The sequence below is a fragment of the Chiloscyllium punctatum genome, chromosome 1 (genome assembly GCF_047496795.1).
Source record: "Chiloscyllium punctatum isolate Juve2018m chromosome 1, sChiPun1.3, whole genome shotgun sequence".
Taxonomy (NCBI): Eukaryota; Metazoa; Chordata; class Chondrichthyes; order Orectolobiformes; family Hemiscylliidae; genus Chiloscyllium; species Chiloscyllium punctatum.
This window is the reverse complement of record NC_092739.1, coordinates 97,189,247-97,210,207: the sequence shown is the minus strand read 5'-3', so window position 1 is coordinate 97,210,207 and position 20,961 is coordinate 97,189,247. Positions and strand designations below refer to the sequence as shown.

Sequence of the window (20,961 nt, the reverse complement as noted above, 5' to 3'; positions counted from 1 at the left end):
GTGAGAAAGCAGGAAATTATAGACCAGTTAGTCTGATCTCAGTGGTGGGAAAGGTGCTGGAGTCTATTATAAAGGATGAAATTACGGCACATCTGGATAGTAGTAACAGGATAGGTCAGAGTCAGCATGGATTTATGAAGAGGAAATCATGCTTGACTAATCTTCTTGAATTTTTTGAGGATGTAACTCTGAAGATGGACGAGGGAGATCCAATAGATGTAGTATACCTGGACTTTCAGAAAGCTTTTGATAAAGTCCCACACAGGAGGTTAGTGGGTAAAATTAGGGTGCATAGAATTGGGGGCAAAGTACTAGATTGGATTGAAAGTTGGTTGGCTGATAGGAAACAAAGGGTAGTGATAAATGGCTCCATTTCGGAATGGCAGGCAGTGACCAGTGGGGTACTGCAGGGATCCGTGCTGGGACCGTAGCTTTTTACGATATATGTTAATGATATAGAAGATGGTATCAGCAATAACATTAGCAAATTTGCTGATGATACAAAGCTGGGTGGCAGGGTGAAATGTGATGAGGATGTTAGGAGATTACAGGGTGACCTGGACAAGTTAGGTGAGTGGGCAGATGCATGGCAGATGCAGTTTAATGTGGATAAATGTATGGTTATCCACTTTGGTGGCAAGAACAGAAGGCAGATTATTACCTAAATGGAATCAATTTAGGTAAAGGGGCAGTACAGAGAGATCTGGGTGTTCTTGTACACCAGTCAATGAAGGTAAGCATGCAGGTACAGCAGGTAGTGAAGAAAGCTAATAAGCATGCTGGCCTTCATAACAAGAGGGATTGAGTATAGAAGCAAAGAGGTGCTTCTGCAGCTGTACAGGGCACTGGTGAGACCACACCTGGAGTATTGTGTGCAGTTCTGGTCTCCAAATTTGAGGAAAGACATTCTGGCTATTGAGGGAGTGCAGCGTAGGTTCACAAGGTCAATTCCTGGAATGGCAGGATTACCTTACACTGAAAGACTGAAGTGACTGGGCTTGTATACCCTTGAGTTTAGAAGACTGAGAGGGGATCTGATTGAGACATATAAGATTATGAAAGGATTGGACACTCTGGCAGCAGGAAACATGTTTCCGCTGATGGGTGAGTGCCAAACCAGAGGACACAGCTTAAAAATACGGGGTAGACCATGTAAGACAGAGATGAGGAGAAACTTCTTCACCCAGAGAGTGGTGGTTGTGTGGAATGCTCTGCCCCAGAGGGCAGTGGAGGCCCAGTCTCTGGATTCATTTAAGAAAGAGTTGGATAGAGCTCTCAAAGATAGTGGAATCAAGGGTTATGGAGATAAGGCAGGAAGAGGATACTGATTAGGAATGATCAGCCATGATCATATTGAATGGCGGTGCAGGCTCGAAGGGCTGAATGGCCTACTCCTGCACCTATTGTCTATTGTCCCTTTTTAAATCTTTCTCCTCTCACCTAAACCTATGCACTCAAGTTTTGAACTCCTCCACCCCGGGGAAAAGACCTTGTTGACCTGATAACCCAAGACTCTGTGTGCCCTATCTTCTCGCTTCAGAGATAGAAATTTCAACCTCCCAGCACATTCCTCAGTAACGCCCTGATATATCAAAAATCTTTTGTCGTGATAGAATTAAAGTATGGAATATTGGTTTTCAAATCTATAATCTGATATTCTTTACCTGGGGTTTCATAGATTGAAATGATCCTGAAAAGGAAAATTGTTTGACTTAAAATGAACACAGCAATCAATCACCACAGGAGGTTGGCCAGACTTTGTGAAATCGTGACAAACATTCTGAACAGAATTCATTTTTGTATCAAAAAACACTGAAATTGACCATAAAATGGCCAGTGAAATGCCTTGCTCGCTGTAAACAGCCTATCAAACTTAAGAATATTAAGGTAAATTAATTTCAGTGCTTATATGATAGATAAGTTGATGATTCCAAAGACAATAGGAATGTATTGAACAGCATCTCCATTTGATTGCTCATAACAAGTGAGATATTGACCATAAGCAATTAGGTTGTGCTCACAAAACTCAACATACAGCATTCAACATGAAATGTGATTCTGTGATGGGACAGAATTTGCTAAATAATCTTCAATGTGCTACAAAATACACTGTCAACTAAATTAAAGTTGTCAGTTGGGTTCCGTTGTGACACACTTGCACATATTGGAAACGATGTGCATTAATAAACAAACACTGTGGCTGTGTCAACTCAACAAAAGAGTAACAGCCGGTTTATTTTTCAGGCAAGGTCTTGATCAATCAGTGTCAACTTGATGGATTTAAAATTTAAACATTGCTTGACAGTTAACTGTCAGTCATAATCTATTTGGTACATTGTCCATGGCAATGCTTCTCCAAATCAGAGTTCACTTGCCAACGATTTAGCACTCTCATCTTATACAATACAAAGAAATAGTTTTCCCTTTTCATTGGCATGTCTTCCACACTGTCTTGATGAATGCAAGACAAAAAGTTTGGCAAATTGTGTCTTTTCTCAGCAATACTCAATACACCACCAAATGACACGGAGAAAAAAAAACCCAAAAGAACTGCAGATGCTAGAAATCTGAAACAAAAACAGAGACTACTGGAAAATCTCAGCAGGTGTGGCCTGAAATGCGAACTCTGATTTCTCTTTCCAGATTCTGTCACAAATGCTGAGGTTTTCCGCAATTTCTGTTTTTGTGACAGGCAGAATGAAGCATCTTTAGCAGTAGAGTTATATGAAGATCCTCGTGGGATTTTTAAAAAAATCAAAACTATAGACTTTACAATTTAAAGAAATGTTTCAGTAAATCTAATATCCAGGGAAAAAGTTAGAATCATTACCTTCCACATGATGAGTACTGGTCTATTTTGTGAATTTGGATTTTTATTTACTATCCACAGATTTGGCCCTTGAGATGGTCCTAGGACAAAAGTATAAGAGAGAAACTTTACTGATTGTTTTTTTCAATAACATATTAAACAGGATGGATTGTAAAATTACTTAGATACACAAAACCTAAGTGCTAATGTGTACATAAAAGAGTAATATTCCAATTTTTTGTTCCTGATATGGTGCCTTGACCACTACAGATGTACCCTGGAAGTTTAGATACATAATTTCCTGACAAAAATTTTAAGTGCAGGAAAATAACATGCAAAATAGGCTAGAACATCTGAAAAATGTAAGCAACAAGCAAAATTATGGGCTGTCGGCAAATACAATTAGGAAAAATTTTCCAACTGAAAACCAACCTTAATGAGACTAAGTAGCATATCCTTCCCTATTCCACTTTCACTGAATTTTAGCTATGCATATGCAGCACTTCAGGGTGATTAATGAAGCAAGCACCACAACTACATGTCTCCCACAGAAACAAATGTCCATCTTCTAACTTACATTATTGCCTTTTACCTCATAAATGTTAATGACTATGTAGCGATAACAATAACCTTTGTTTTGCAGCCCCAGTTATGTATTACAACATACCAAGGTCCTTCATAAGAGCAGTATACTGGAGAATGAAGTACACGGATGACATTAAGGCTGATGACCAAAAGCTTGGTCAAAGAGGCAGATTTTCAACATCATCATTTAAGAAGTGAGACAGAGACTTTTAGAGTGTTCCAGACCTAAAGGCTGGAAGTATGGGCACAAATAGTGGAGATTAAAATCAGAGTTTCTCAACAGTTCCGAGTTAGACAGGCATCTCTATCAAGGAATAAGGAACTGAGCAGATTATTGACTCAGAGGGGAAAAGTCATGGAAAGATTTGAAACAAGGATGAGAAGTTCTAAACAGAAGATTTGCTTCACTGTAGTCCAAGGTCAGTCAAACTGATGACAGGGATGATGGATGAACAGGACTTGGGTGTGATTTGGGACATAGATGGCAGAGTTTGGAATGCCCTCAAGTTTACCCAACATAGATCCTGAGAGGCTGACCAGATGCATAGTGGAATAGTGAAACCTAAATGTAAAAAAATGCATTGGTGAGGGTTTAAGGAGCACTTGCGTCAGACAGAGATGGTTTGTATTAATGATGCTGCAGGTGTGTGGTTAGGTATTCAAATCAGGGTCAAAAATGGCATCATGGTTATGAACAATCTGGTGAGTCCTAGGTGGCAGGGAGCTGAATGGTGTCAATGAACTTTGTAGGCTTTAGTCTTCATACCCAATTGATAGTCTCCAACAATAACATAGATCTCTAGGCCTGATACTAATCTTTCCAATTCTACCAAAAAATAGTGTGGTCTTTAAAACTCACAGAATTACTAAATAAAATTGGGCCTGTAACTGCAGAACGTCAAGGTCAGAAGATTCAACATGAGGTCTCACAGGATCCACCATGACGTTTATCATGACAAGTTATGGCATAACAAGTCAGGGGGACCCTCAAGATGTTTATGAAGCATTGAGATGAACATTTGACACACCACAGCACATCAGGCCACAATTCAAATGTTGGAAAATAAATTAGAGGAGATGGATATTTAATGATTGGAGAGAACATGGTCAAAGGGCGTCTTTCAGTGCTGCAAAAACTCTATGACTCGAAGTCACTCACCTTAATTAAGATCAATATAAACAATATTAAAAATGTTCTCTTCACTTGATGATAAACCAAAACTGTGTCTAAGTAATTGCTGATTTATGGGATACAATCTTGGTGTGGACGTTGAGGAACAAGGATAGTTATTAAATTCAGTTGAACCTCCACCAGTGGAGTACCCCAAGGATCAGTGCTGGGCCCTCTACTTTTTGTCATTTACATAAATGATTTGGATGCGAACATAGGAGGTACAGTTAGTAAGTTTGCAGATGACACAATATTAGAGGTGTAGTGGACAACGAAGAAGGTTACCTCAGATTACAACAGGATCTTGACCAGATGGGCCAATGGGCTGAGAAGTGGCAGATGAAGTTTAATTCAGATAAATGCAAGGTGCTGCATTTTGGGAAAGTAAATCTTAGCAGGACTTGCACACTAGGGAGTGTTGCTGAGCAAAGAGACCTTGGAGTACAGGTTCATAGCTCCTTGAAAGTGAGGTTGCAGGTGGATAGGATAGTGAACAAGGCTTTCCTTGGTATGCTTTCCTTTATTGGTCAGAGTATTGAGTAGGGAGTTGGGTCATCATGTTGCAGCTGTACAGGACATTGGTTGGGCCATTTTTGGAATATTGCGTGCAGTTCTAGTCTCCTTCCTATTGGAAAGATGTTGTGAAACTTGAAAGGGTTCAGAAAAGATTTACAAGAATGTTGCCAGGGTCGGAGGATTTGGGCTATAGGGAGATGCTGAATAGGCTGAGGCTGTTTTCCCTGGAGCGTCGGAGGTTGAGGGGTGACCTTATACAGGTTTACAAAATCATGAGGGCATGGATAGGATAAATAGACAAAGTCTTTTCCCTGGGGTTGGGGAGTCCAGAACTAGAGGCCATAAGTTTAGGGTGAGAGGGGAAAAAGATAAAAGAGATCTAAGGGGCACAGAGGGTGGTACATGTATGGAATGAGCTGCCAGAGGACGTGGCGGAGGCTGGTACAATTGCAATATTTAAAAGGCATTTGGATGGGTATATGAATAGGAAGGGTTTGGAGGGATATGGGCCGGGTGCTGACAGGTGGGACTAGATTGGGTTGGGATATCTGGTCAGCATGGACAGGTTGGATCGAAGGGTCTGTTTCCATGTTGTACATCTCTATGACTCTATGCTCTGGTTGGCTAGATTACATTGTGAGATAAAGTCAACATCCCCCATATATGGTTTCAAGACAATAAATAGAACAGTAGGATGAATTATATATCTGTTACACATTCCAATAGAAATACAATAAATAGAAAATTAATGCTAACTTTTCTTATTCGCTCATGGGATGTGAGCATCAATGAGGAGGTAGCAGTATTTAATGCCCACCACTAACTGCTATTGAAATTGTTGGTGAGCTGTTTTTTTGACCTGCATTAATCTGTTTGGTGTGAGTAGACACATAATTCTGTTAGGGCGGAAGTTCCAGGATTTTGATCCAATGATACTGAAGGAATGGTGGTATATTTTCAAGTCAGGGTGGTGAGACACTTGGAGGGGAATTTGCAAGGCATGGTGTTCCTGTGTATCACTGCCCTTGTCCTTCTAGATGACAGGGGTTTGGAAGCTGCTGTCACGAAGGAACCTTCATGAATTTCTGCAGCGCATTTTATGGATCTTATACAGTGTTGTTACTGAGGGTCAGTAGTGGAGCGAATGAACTTTGTGGATGTCGTGCCACTCAAGTGGGCTACTTTGTCCTAAATGGTGTCAAGCTTCTAGAGTGTTGTTGAAGCTACACTCATCTGATCAAATAGGGAGTATTTCATTACGCTCCTAACTTGTGAACTGTGGGTGGTGGAGAGGGTTTGGGAAATAAGGAGGTAAGGTACTTGCTGAAGGATTCCTCACCTCTGACTCACACTTCAAGCTTCAGTATGAGTATGGTGAGCCCTGTTGTGTTTCTAGTTAATGGTAATACCCAGGATGTTGATAGTAGTGGTAATATCATTGAATGTCAAGGTTATTGAAGCTTAGATACTCTTTTTGTTGACTATAGTCATTGATTGGCACTTGTGTGGTGCACATGTTATTTCAGTACAAAGTTGGGAATAGTCAATCTTTGAGCAGAAATAGAGATTTCTGTTTACACGGTAATTATGTCAGCCAGTTTGCAGTATTGGATTTGCTGTTCCATTATTATGTAGCCAACAATGTTAGTTTAGGGACTTTAAATGTTAGACAGCAATATGACTGTAAAAAAAAGTTAATTAAAATTCTAGTTGTCTTTGAGTTACTTGCAGTTTTTAATTCCATCAAACACAATGTAAATGGTGTCAATAGAAACAGATTTTATTATTTACTTACGATCTTCAGAAGTAGTTCCTGTTTTCTCCAAACTCCAATCACTCCAATAACCTTTTCCATCCTGTTTCACGCAACGGATTGCCACAATATACTTTGTAAATGGCCTTAGGCCTTTAATCATGAAAAACTCTGCATGATGAGATGTTTCATTTTGATCAGCCTAAAGTAGAAGGAAAACAAAACTCTCGTATTGGTTGAAGGGCATTCAAATTTGTATTTCTACAATGATGTCTCAGTGACCATCTAAAGGGGATTGGATTGTGCATTAGGACCTTTTCAAACCAAAACCAAATTGGCTGGATGAAAATTTCCTTCAACGCATGCGCCACTTGTTTGTAAAACTGTGTCTAAATATCCGTGGTCACGGGGAGAAGAAAGTAGATCACTCAATTGAAAGAAGCGGAATGATAGAAAGCTCAATTTTTCAACCATAACTATTAAAGCAAGTCTGAAGATTCATTGCTAATACACAGTAAAGGAAAGATTAACATTTAAGATTTCAATTCTTTATAGCTTCAAGAGATAATTAATTACTCTGAAACTAAGTGCCATTAAGAGGCATTAAACATTTCAGAGATCTATTAATAAACAAAAGTTTTCTTAACTTCAGCATTTTCATTAACTCTTTTCCCACTGATGAACAGTTGAAGTACTGTACCTCAATCCAGTCTGCAGTCTTAGCCATTCGATATCGGAGGTGATATTTCAATGGAAACACTTTTGGTAATTTCAAAGGGTTTTTCCATTTCACGATCAATGATCTGCTCAAACCATGACCAGGTTGTATTGACGTGATAAAAATGGGTTCAGGCTTGACTAAATAAAATGAGTTCAAAAGATAATACATTAAATCCTTGAAATGCATTTTGGCCTAAATCTTCAAGTCCGCAGATAATTGGAGACCAAATGTACCTTCAAAGATATGTATCGGAACGCCATGGACATCCATCCATGGCTCCATGGAAATTTCCTGGGAAGTGTCTGATAGGTAATCTCCCAGCCCCCTGACACCCTGAGTGAAAGTGTCCAGCTTGAGTTAAATTTGGAGACTTGGAAGAGATCTCACTTATTTACCTGGATAGTCACCCAGCAATGATAAAGCATGGCGCTGGATAAAAACACAGCAGGTCAGGCAGCATTCGAGGAGCAAGAGAGTCAACGTTTTGGGCAGGACCTTTCTTCAGGACTCAGGTCCCACCTGAAACGTTGACTCTCTTGCTCCTTGGATGCTGTCTGACCTACTGTGCTTTTTTCCAGCACCATGCTTTATCAACTCTGGCTCTCCAGCATCTGCAGTCCTCACTTTCTCCCAGTTACCCAGGATACATTAGACAGATTAAAGTAATGTCCACCTCCTGGACAATTATACAAACTACATCTCCGATTCCTCACTGAGTCGCAGCAAGGACCCTCCTGCTCCTCCCCCACACTCAATCGACTCCCTGACTCCCACCTGAGTCCCTTGACCATCCAATTCTCTGAAGCCTCGATCCACCAACCTTTTCTGACCATCGACCTCCCCATACCATCCAAATACACCCGTATTTCTAACATCCTCAACCCTCTATCTCATTCATGATGTCATGGCGCCTCTTGATCCAGTCTCACCCTCCTATTACTCTATGATGCTTTCCATATTATTAACCAACACATCCTAGCACCCTGTCACTCTGCCATTAAAATTCTGCCAACCTATTCACCATTCTATCTAATTTACCACTTATTTCACTCACATTCATTCACTGACACACTGTAAAGCTTTCAAAAGCCTCAAAGTATCCAGTATGATCAGAAATGAAAAATTTGTACAATATGGCAGCCACTGCTCTAAAAGGAGGCAGGACTAGAAGTCCTGGCCGGAAATGCACACCCCTGTTGTTATATAAACAATTGAGAGCAAAGTGGCAATCTCACAGTGAGTGCCAATTCTTGGAAGATTTAGCCCAATATTTTGTATATAACCATAAGATTTATTACACTACAATAACTGACACATTAAACCTTGTTATGTTTCTATTAATTTAGTATATTATATACAATATCACAATAATACTTTTGCAGGTTGTTATTTCTGGGATAGCTTCTCATTACATACAGTTACCACATTACCTGAATTCATTATGTCCAACACTAGGTGATCTGAGTCCGTTTTCCCAAAATTATTTTTTGCCTCCACCCAAATGGTATAATCAACATAATAACGAAGATCTGGATAAAAAATTGTGCATGAGTTCTTGGAGTTTTCTGGAATGCAACTTTGTAAAGGAATTGAAGGAATGCTATAAAAAAGGAGTAAATGGATGGTTACAAAATATGCCTTGGACTGATTTACAGTAACATTGGCTCTACTTTTTGATTTGTCATCTAATTCAGAAAGATCACAATTTAATCTTGACTATAGTAGGTAGGAGTCAACCTGTTCTAACATCTTCGTTGTTTAATGAATGCATATCTTTTCCTGTGTGAAGTTTCCTCTAATTTACTCTTCTATTTTTTTGATTCATTGGCGATGAATTTAGAAGGTCATTCGAAGTAGGCTGGGAGGCAGGAAGGGTGGAAAAAGGCAACAGAAGAAAATTGTCTATGCCAGCTGGTGATTTGTTAGCAGCAGAAAGGCATCCACAAATGAGAGATGGGCAGCTAATTAATTGGTACGTTGGCAGCCATTTTACTAGGGTGTTGGCATTTTGTCATCATTAGAAAAATCCTTTGCTGCATGTAGCATCCACCAGTTACATCAGAGTAGTATTCCAATCAACTCCTCGGAGGTGGGACAGGGTTCATTTCTGGAGGTTCCAGGTCTCAGTGAAGGAACCCAACAGCACGAAGTGCTACCTCAGGCGACCATGACACCACGACTGGAGGGTTCAAGCCCCTGATCATTGGCATCTGCTTGGCTGGCCCTGGGACATCAGTAGACCACCAACCAGTCCTTTAAGGGCACCTCAAGATTCTGTCCAAAGTGGGGTAATGTTCCCCAGAGCCATCCTCTGTCTTGACACCCAAGGAGCTATTCTCCAAAAATGAGCTTAGAAAATGAGATTCTGAAAATAGACAGACTTTCCAGTTCAGTCCTGCTTTAAATTGTTCATTTTAGAAAGGAGAAGAGAAGAGGAGAACGTTATTTAAAATGGAGAAAATCTGCAGAGAGCTGCAACAAAGAGGGACTTGCAGGTTACCTATGCATGAAACACAGAAAGCTAGCACACAAGTGCAGTGGACAATGAAGAAGGATAATGAATGTAGAGCTTCATTTCAAAGGGTTGGAGTATAAGGGAAGGGAAGTCTAACTTCAACTGTACAAGGTGCTGGGGAGATCACAGCTGGTGTATTGTGAGCAGGTTTGGTCCCGTTATTTAAAAAGGACAGATATTATTTCATCAGAGGTAGTTCAGAGAAGGATCACAAGGATGATCCCTGTGCTGGAGGGATTGCCTTATGAGCAAAGACTAAACAGGTAGGGGCTCTGCTCACTGGAGTTTAGAAGAATGAGAGATGATCTTGTTGAAACATTAAGGATTCTTAAGGACCTTGAGTGGGTAAATCCCGAAAGGATGTTCCCCCTCATGGGCAAGTCTAGGTCTAGAGGGCAGAGTCTCAGAACTAAGGAGTGGTCAGTGTAAGACTGAAATAAGGAGGAATTTATTCTCTGAGTTTTGTGAATCTTTGGAACTTCAGATCAGGAGGGGAATCAAGAATTATGGGGCAATGGCAGGAGAGTGAGGAATGTCGGATCAGTCATCATTCTATTGAATGGCAGAGCTCCTTTTAGGGGCTGAACAATCTTTTTTATGGTCTTAAGTCTGATGGAAATGCAAGAGCAAAGATTTGACAAAGCTGCAGATACAAGGGTCTTGTGATTTCAGTTACAGGGAGTCGGTTCATCTCAACTGCCTTAAACATTGTGCCCTGTCAGGTTGGGAATGCAGTATCCTCAGTCAAGAGTTCCTTTTCTTGGCCCTGACCTATCAAAGGCCCTGTGTTCAAATGGTGTTTGCTATAGCCAGCACAGACAGCAATAGGAATCAGCACCACTGCAGAAGAGGAGATCCATTTATTACGTCGAAGCCAGCAGCCTTGATCACTTCCAATGTCTATAAATGCTTTGGATTATCTGGAGATTGTGAATGGTTTTATATACATACAAATTCTTTAATTTTATTCACTATCTGTACAATTTTTTTACATCAGACCTTATGTCTATGCTTATTCATAAAATTAGCAAAATTAAATACCCACAACAACTTCAGTTGATATGAGCTTGTGATGTGTTTGTCTTTTCCTGGATTCCACCTACAAGTCATATTTTTATCATAATATGTTATGCAGGACAAATTTGAGGGCTTCTCGGGTGGGCCTGGAGAGAAAGGACAGTTGATTTTTAATAAAAACCAAAAGAACTGCGGATATTGTAAATCAGAAACAAAAACAGAAATTTCTGGAAAAGTTCAACAGGTCATCTGTGGAGAGAAATCAGAGTTTACATTTTGTAATGTTCTTCAGAGAAAGGGTCACTCAACCCCAAAATCAACCCCAAAGATACTATGAGACGTGCTGAGCTGTTCCAGCAATGACTGTTTTTGTAGTTGATTGTTAATACCCATTTAACATAACTGATATTTTAATTAAACGTGATAGACAAAATAAACTAACCTATTCATTGCAAGATTCAAGAATTGCCATGTAATTATTATAGTAGCCTTTGTTACACATCTCAAGCAATCTTTTTCTGGCTCCCTGCCCTTAAGGCATGTGTCCCTTTAATTTGCACTGTTAAAGTTTGTATTTTAACACTTCCTCCTATCGTGCTTTTCCTACTCTGCTAAAGCTGCCTGTATCTTTTTATGAGTTGGTGCAGCCAGTGTTGGACTGGGGTGTACAAAGTTAAAAATCGCACAAGACCAGGTTATAGTCCAACAGGTTTATTTGAAAGCACTAGCTTTTGGAGCGCTGCTCCTTCATAAGGTGGTTGTGACCGGATGAAGGAGCAGCGCTCCAAAAGCTAGTGCTTCCAAATAAACCCGTCGGACTATAACTTAGTATTGTGTGATTTTTAACTTTGTATCTTTTTATTAAATCAGTAGAAAATGTGTACCTAGTCTGGGTTATCAGCCACAGAAATTTATAAAGCTTATTTTAAAAGAAATGGTGATGAATTACAGTTGTTTGCATCTATGATGTTGAGATGCTGGTGTTGGACTAGAGTGGACAAAGCCAGAAGTCGCATGACACCAGGTTATAATCCAACATTATTTAAAATCACAAGCTTTCAACTTGCTGCTCCTTTGTCAAGTGAACTGAAGAGAAGCGCCCAGGCACAGAATATATAGGCAGAGAGAAAATGGCAAGATAGTTCTAGGTAATTAAAATTTATAACTGATAAGCACAAATAGCGTGAGTAGAATGTTGACAAGCTGAATAATAAGTCTTTGCCGGTAATCATTTCATAGATCACTTGTTATTCAGCTGGTGACAGTTTACTCACATCATTTGTATTAACCAGTTGACGCTCTTGATTTCCTGTTAAGACTTGTTATGCAGCCTGTCTAATATTTAACTGACTAAGCTACCAGATTTGATGCAGATTGAAAGCACCCACTTCATTTGGGTAGCACTTACCACTACACAAGCATACACTGAATTGTAGACAGGTTAGCCATCTGACATAATCCCTTGGATGCCACATATTAACCACTGAAAAACAAAACACAATTCACTGTTTTTGCAAAAATTCAATATCTGCTACCTCTAATGTAAATTGATGTACAACATTAATAAGAAACCAGCATTTAAAAAGAACATATCTCAGGAATATTTCCTCCTATTTCTTGCTGGCAGAAGCAGACTTGGAATCTTGAATGCCTGTGAAGTGAATTCATAATGGACAACGAAGAGATGGCAGACCAGTTGAACAAACACTTAGGATCTGTCTTCACAAAGGTGGGCACAAACAACCTTCCGGATATGTTAGGGGACAGGAGGTCAAAAATGAAGGAGGAACTGAAGAAATTCTAAGGATGACAACTCTAGTTATTCAAGCTTTCCTCTTCGCTGCAATTTTCAAGCCCAGCAATATTGTTGCATATCTCCCCAGTACCTCATTAGCACAGAAGCGTTCACCTCAGTCAGCGCTCTAACCATGCAATGTCTGCTGTAGCATTATTTTTTGCCAAAGGACCTTTTTTTAACCAATAGGGTGATGGGTAGAATTCAACACCTCAAAGTCACGACAAGAACCCACATTTAACATTTAATAAGTATATAGATGAACGCTTGAAGTGCCTTGGCATTCAAAGCTATGGGCCAAGTGCTGGAAAATGGGATTCAAGTAGATCTGTGGTTGATGTCTGTCAAGGACGCAATGGGCTGAAGGGCCTCTCTCGGTGCTGTAAAACCATATTATTCTATGATTTGCTTCAGACCAATGATACCCATCCTGTAATGAGGTTACCAGAGTTGTACACAAAGTTCCAGCCTTGGCTCAGCCAGCACTTTATCCAAGCCCAGCATTTCATCCCTGGTATTCCACCTCTTGTCCAACAAATGAAAGTGCGTGGAAATCCTTAGACTCCTAAAGAATTGCTAGGAAATTGAAACTTTTGCCAGGGAATTCCTCTGTGTTTGGATTTCCTGAGAAAGACCCTTCAAGAGATTCTGGAGTGTTCTGATTGACTTCACAATAGTTACTCCAGGAAATGTTAGGGGATTAGAAACCTATTGTGAATCCTAGGTAGCTATTAAACTGAAACCCTGTCTCACCCCTCACTACTGCTCTCCTACCAGAAATTTGTGGAATGTCTACAAGTTGTTCTTTTGGAGCAAATTGTGGTAGGGCCCACTAGGAAACAGGCAATTCTGGATTTAGTAATGTGTAATGAGGCAGACTTGACTAGGCAGCCGAAGGTGAAGGAACCCCTAAAAGGCAGTGACCACAATATGACAGAATTCACTCTCCAGTTTGAGAGGGAGAAGATTGAATCAAATTAATGGTGTTAAAATAGAGTAAAGATAACAACTCATTGGAGTCTGGAAGAATGAGAGGCAACCTTTTTGAAACACACAAGATTCTTAGCGGACTTGACAAAAACGTTCCCTGCTGTGGGAGAGTCGAGGACCAGAGGACATAATCTCAGTATAAGGGGTCACACATTTAACAAGGAAGAATTTCTTCTCTGAGTGTTGTGATTATGTGAAATTCTTTACTGCAGAGAGCAGTAGAGACTGAGTTGTTAATTTCATAGAATCCCTACAGTGTGCAAACAGGCCCTTTGGCCCAACAAGTCCACACCGACCCTCCAAAGAGTATCCACCCAAACCCATTCAGCTACCCTATTACTCTGCATTAACCCCTGACTAATGCACCTAACCCTACACATCACTAAACACTATGAGTAATTTAGCATGACCAATTCACCTAAGCTGCACATTTTTGGAATATTAGTATATTTAAAGCTGCGATAGACAGATTTTTTAATTAGTAAGGGGATTAAGGATTATAGGAAAAATGCAGGAACGTGGCATTGAGGATTATCAGATCAGCCAGGATTTTGAGAGTGGCAGAATAGACTTGATGGGCTGGGGGTCCTACTACTGGTCTTAAGTCTTATGGTCTTATTTCATTGAAGCATATAAAAGCTCTGACAGGTTTGGACAGACTAGGTACAGGAATAATGTTTCCCCTGGCTGGGAGCTCCACAATAAGGGGCTATGGTCTCAGGACAGGTGGTTGGGGCATTTTGGACTGATATGAGGAAGACTGTCTTCACACAGGGGGTGGGTGAACCACACAGAAAACTGTGGATGCAAAATCACTGAATGTGTTTCAGAAACTACAGAAGGTTGTGCGCACAGCCTAGACCATCACAGAAGTCAACCTCCTGTCTATGGACTCCAGTTACATTTCTTGCTGCCGTGGAAAGGCTGCCGACATCATCAAAGACCCCTCCCAGCTCAGTAATGCTCACTTCCAACCTCTTCCGTCAGGCAAAGGAGATAGAAGCTTAAACACAGGCAGGTTCAAGAACAGCTTCTTCCCTGGCATTATTAGATTGCTGAATGGACTCTCTAATTTCAAATAATGTTGATCTTGCTTTGTGCACCTTCTGTGCAGCTGTAACCTTGCATGCCTCGCTGCAAGCACCTTATGATCTGTTTGTTATGATCTGCATGTACTGCTCGCAAAACAAAACTTTTCACTGAACTTAGGTACATGTGACCACAAACAATCAAATCAAATAGGTTTCAAGAGATTAATGATGTGAAGGGTTATGGGGAGAGAGCAGGAACATGGAGCTGAGATAGGAGATCAACTATGGTCATGTTGAATTGTGGAGCATACTTGATGGGCCGAATGGCCTACCACTCCTCCTATTTTCTATGTTTTCATGTTTCTATATAAAGTTATTACTTGGCTTGACAATGTAGCTGAAGGAAGGATGTTTCTGCTGGTTGGGTTTGCTGGAGCTGTGTCGAACTCGGGAAAAATGTATTAAAATAAAGGGTGGCCCTTTAGGAGTTATAATGTGCAGGTGCTGGTGTTGGACTGGGGTGGACAAAGTTAAAAATCACACAACTCCAGGTTATAGTGCAACAGGTTTATTTGGAAGTACAAGCTTTTAGAGCACTGATCCTTCTTTAGGTAGCTAGTGACTTGAGCCTAAATGATCTAGTCGAATAGAATTGAGCTTAAATGATAGAGTTGAATGGTAGACCTTGAGAGGTCACATAGCCTACTGCTGCTCCTATTTTCTTTGTTCCTGTGAAACAGTAACATACCATTCGGCCCTTCAAGCCTATTCTGCCAATGAGTAATATAATGGGTGATCTATATCCTAACTCTATAATGGCCTTGACCATATTCAATACCATTGCCTAAGAAAACTCTATCCATCTCAGTGGTATGATTTTCAATTGAAAGGCCTGAATATTCCAGATTTTGCTACCATTTGTGTGAAGAAGTGTGCTACAGGCAATCAGTCCTGAATGGCCAACTCTAGGTTCCAGGTTGTGTCCACTTGTTCTGGGCTGCTGAACCAGAGGAAATAATTAGAACCAGAGATACATAGAAATGATACAGCACAGAAGGGGACTTTTCAGCCCAAGTTATCTATACTGACCTAGATGCTCTTCCTAATCCCATCTTCCTGCACACAGCCCGTGGCCCTGCGGCCTACACCACTTAAAGTGCAGATCCACATCCTTTTTCAACTCAGGCAGCGAATTCCAGACACCCATCACCTTCTGAATGAAAATGCTTTACGTCACATGTCCTCTTATCCTTCAAAACCCTAGCTTGAATTTATGATTCCTAGTTTTTGACAGGTTACTCCTGTCTACTCTCTCTCTACCCCTCACAATTTTGTATATCACAATCCTGTCACCCCCTCAGCCTTTTCTGTTCTGAGGAAAACAACCCTAACCTCTCTAATCTCTCTTCATAGTTACAATTCTCCAGCCCTGGCGACATTTGAGTAAATCTCCTCTGCACTCTCCAGAGCAATTACTTCCTTTCTATAATGTGGTGTTCAGAACTACACACAATACTCCAGTTGTGGCCTTGCCGATGTCTTACACATTTCGGTCGTTATATCCTTACTTTTGCATTCTATACCACTGCCAGTGAAGGAGAACATACTGTACGCCTTCTTTACAATCTTATCTATCTGTATTGCTACCTTTAGAGACCTGTGCATTTGCACATCAATATATTCCACTTCATCTACCCCTCTCAATATATTGTGTATTCCCTTTTACTGTTTGACGTCCCTAAATACAATACCCCACACTTAGCAGAGTTGAACTCCATCTGCTAATTCCCTGCCCACTTCACGAACCTATCTATAATATTTTGGAGTTGTATCTATATTCTACATTATCTATTACATGGCCAATTTTTGCATATTTCCCAATCGTGCCCCAACATTCAAGTCCAAAGCAAACAGCAGGAGTCCCACACCAAACCCTGTGGGACACCATTTAAAACAGCTTTCAATTCACAAGGGCAGCCATCAACCATTATGCTTTGTGTCCTGCCATTAAGCCAACTTTGAACCCAATTCAACACATTACCCTGCATCCCATGGGATTTTAATTTTTTGACCAGTCTGCCGTGTGGGACCTTGTCAAATACTTTACTAAAATCCATGTAGACAACATCTACTGCACTACCCTCATCAATCCTCCTTGTCACTTCTTCAAAGAATTCAATCAAATTTGCAAGGCATGACCTTCCCTAAGCAAAGTCATGCTGACTACCTCTAACTAGTCCACGCCTTTCTAAGTGACAATTTATCCGGAATCTCATGATTGATTCTAACAATTTGCACACTACTGAAGTAAGACTAACTAACAACCTATGATTTTTTGGCATTTCTTTTGTACCCTTTTTAAAAAACATCACACCTACCCAAGTTTTATACATCACTGAACCTGACCTTGTGTTGACCATGCCTCTTACCCATGCAGGCCCATTCCCATGGTTCCTAATCCAAACTTCATCCCCTGAAGTAAACTGTCTTTCTCGCTTAGCGGGGTCTTGTGTCTGGCATTGGTAGTCCTGACGCTGCTTCCACCTCCCCCAAGATCTGGGAAGATCAGATTTAACCTGGTGCGTAGTCTTCTCTCCCTCAGTAACTCTGCTGGACCTATCCTTGTAGTTGCATGAGAGATGGCCCCATAATCAATAGGAGATGGGCAGTTTGGTATGGAGTGAAGCTGTAGGCAGTTTCTTTCAGCCTGCCTTCAAAGTTTGGACTGCTGTTTCTGCCAGATCACTGGATGATGGATGGTATGGAGCTGTCCTTGTATGACGAATATCATTAAACTTTCGGAAATACTGGTACTCCTTGCTGGTAAACGATGGCCCATTATATGTAACCAACACTTCCAGGAGTCTGGTTATTGCAAATGATGCATAAAGTTTTTTCTATTGTCATCCCTGTGATTGAACTCTATGCTCCTCCAGCTATTTTGAGTGGGTGTCTACAATGACTAAGAACATCGAGCCCATGAGATGACCCGCATAATCGATGTGTAACTGAGTCCACAATGTATTGGCCATTCCCACAAATGTTGGGGAGCTGCTGGACGTAATTTTTATTCTTGATGGCATTCTGGGTACTGCCCCACAAATGCATCCAATCGTATATGCATGTCATAGAGTCATAGAGATGTACAGCACGGAAACAGACCCTTCGGTCCAACCCGTCCATGCCGACCAGATATCCCAACCCAACCTAGTCCCACCTGCCAGCATCCGGCCCATATCCCTCCAAACCCTTCCTATTCTTATATCCATCCAGATGCCTTTTAAATGTTGCAATTGTACCAGCCTCCACCACTTCCTCTGGCAGCTCATTCCATACATATACACCCTCTGCACGAAGAAGTTGCCCCTTAGGTCTCTTTTATATCTTTCCTCTCTCACCCTAAACCTATGTTCTGGACTCCCCCACCCCAGAAAAGACACTTTGTCTATTTATCCTATCCATGCCCATCATGATTTTATAAACCTCTCTAAGATTATCCCTCAGCCTCTGATGCTCCAGGGAAAACAGCCCCAGCTTATTCAACCTTTCCCTATAGCTCAAATCCTCCAACTCTGCAAACATCCTTGTAAGTCTTTTCTGAACCCTTTCAAGTTTCATAACATCCTTCCGATAGGAAGACCAGAATTGCACACAATATTCCAACAGTGGCCTAACCAACGTCCGGTACAGTCGCAACATGACCTCCCAACTTCTGACCATCAGGCATTTCTTCATTTTGGAAACTCCTGGATGACCCTGGGGTGGAGTTCAGCCAGTATCTGGCAATGACCTTTACTCGGTGCAATCACTCTTGCTTACCATAATATGCCTTCCCCTACTGTGAGCTGGTATTTCCGGATCCAAAAAGGTTTTGATTCTGGTTGTCATGGCCCTTTTGTTTCTCCCATCAGCACCAGCTGTTTCAGTTTTGCCAGGGCCAGATCTTTCTGCATCCAAAGTCTGATATTTGTCATCTGCGACCGGATGTGTGTCCAGAAAATTTAAAACTGTTCCGGATTCTTACAGTGGTCGTATCACCGGTGGTGTATGTGTCAGCGGGAGGCGACACATGTGTTACTTGGCCTCATAGACGGTGTTCCAATTTGCAATTATTCACACTTCGCATTAGAGCCTATGCTGAATTCATCCTGAAGCTATGGGCTGCACTGTTTGTCTTCTATGAGTAGGCCTTAGTAGTAAAGGTATCGATGGAACCTCCTGACTCCAAGTATTACCATCAAACCTTTCTTCTCTCTCTGGCCATATTTACATTCTGCATGTCATGATTGTACACACTATTGGGCATTGGGCTATCTATGAGCTATTACTTCCCCGAAGCCATACAGGGAGGCATCGCATGTCAGTACCAGACCTCGCTTGGATCATTGTGTGCCAGCACCTTAGAGGATGATAACTATTCCTTCACTTCACACTCCTGTTTATACCTGTTGGCCAGCTCACCCTGATCGGACCAGATTAACAGCCCCAAACAAGGAACTGATATTCTATGAGGTCCACCTGGCTGACCTCTTTACAATCACTACACTTTGCAACATCTCTTTATCTTCTCGAAAGATTTACAAACCTAATTTATGCAATATTTTCTCATAAGTTAACTCTTTTGGTATATGTAACATTCAGAAGAATCCATGTTGTGACCACTTTTTAGTTCAATATCGATAGATTGTGGCAAGCAGGACTGGATGCATCTCAAATGGGATCTGGAGATTTAAGAAACTGACATTTTTTCCAACTCTCTCTATACTTACTCACTTGAGATAGAGCTCAACATTCTCATAATGTTTTGGAGCTGTCTGCAAATTTTATTATTTCTCTACTTTAACTCTTAAATTTCTCTCAACTTGCATAGTTCCTAGCTTCTCCTCATTTAGGAAGTATCTTTTGCACTATTTACTCTGTCACCAAACTTGGCATTAGCAGCAAATTTTGTTGTATAGCTTGCCATTCTTTATTCTAACTCAATTATTGACCGTGAAAAGTCGAGGTCTGTATACAGACGCCATTCAACAAATTAGCAATTAGACAACATACTCATGATTCCAAATCTGGGTTTCCAACCTTCAGATTAATTCCACATATACATATTCATAGGTTTATTCCAAATCCACAATCTCTCATTTTTGTCAACAGTCTCCGAAGCAGACTCATATTGCATGGCTTCTGGAAGCTCATATACATAAGATTGACTAATTAGTTATATTTTATTGTTAAATTCTTTTTAATAATCCAACTAGGTTAATTTGATATGACTTATTTGTTCCAAATTGAAGTTCATAGTTGTCTAAGTTTTAATCTGTCCTTAATAGCACGGTCCAATAATGTCCTAAAAATTACTGTAAAATAACATCTCTAACTTTGTTATACTATTTAGGAAGGGCAGGCGAGATAAATGGTACTGGCAATTTTCCAGTCCAAGAAGATAATTTCTGAGCCAAAACAGTACTGAAAGATCCTAACCAGATAAGATGCAGCTTCCTGACGGCCTGAAGTAAAATCGATGAAATCCTGGACATTTGTCTAATTTTTCAGTGAAATGTTCTTAGCAGCCAGGTAGCAAAGATAGGAGTACCTATCTATTCTTCCCAGTTGACATGGCTTCACTTCAATTCTTTGTTGCAATATATTTTAGAGAAAATCACCAATATTATTAGGCAGTTGTCCACTAAAATGCTGGAGTTCCAACAAAGTATAAAACTAATTTATAGCTACAAGAAGAACTAGTTAATTATTAATAGTTAAAGAAATACTGTATAGTCAAATGATAAAAAAAGCTACAAACCTCTGTCTTATGTCAGTCAGGTTTGCAAAAATAGCTGGGTTTCAGAAGTCATGAAACGATCTCAAAAGCTTATTCCAAAACGACCAGTTCCTAGTTTGGGAATTCTGTGTTTAACCAATAGGAGGCTGTGTACAACTATCAATCAACACAAGCTATAGTTTAGTGGCACCTCCCATAACTGGCTGAGATTGAGGCTTTTTAAAAAAAGTGGCGGAGCCCTGGCAGCAGCTTCATTATTTCCAGTAACAGCTGTGTTTT

At 40.6% G+C, this 20,961-nt stretch overlaps 1 protein-coding gene across 1 annotated transcript in view; it reads right to left on the bottom strand.

Moving 5' to 3' along the window:
* The window catches only part of LOC140482402 (interleukin-6 receptor subunit beta-like), a 53,805-nt gene extending 33,047 nt beyond the window's left edge, over positions 1–20,758 (bottom strand). Inside the window, exons 1-7 of the mRNA XM_072579874.1 lie at positions 20,704–20,758; positions 12,496–12,570; positions 11,116–11,233; positions 8,986–9,155; positions 7,535–7,692; positions 6,877–7,036; positions 2,831–2,910 (exon numbers count right to left, since the gene is read on the bottom strand). Of these exons, the coding sequence (XP_072435975.1) occupies positions 2,831–2,910; positions 6,877–7,036; positions 7,535–7,692; positions 8,986–9,155; positions 11,116–11,233; positions 12,496–12,562 (753 nt within the window). The 5' untranslated portion in view covers positions 12,563–12,570; positions 20,704–20,758. The remainder of the gene's footprint in view (positions 1–2,830; positions 2,911–6,876; positions 7,037–7,534; positions 7,693–8,985; positions 9,156–11,115; positions 11,234–12,495; positions 12,571–20,703) is intronic.
* Positions 20,759–20,961: the final 203 nt, after the last annotated feature.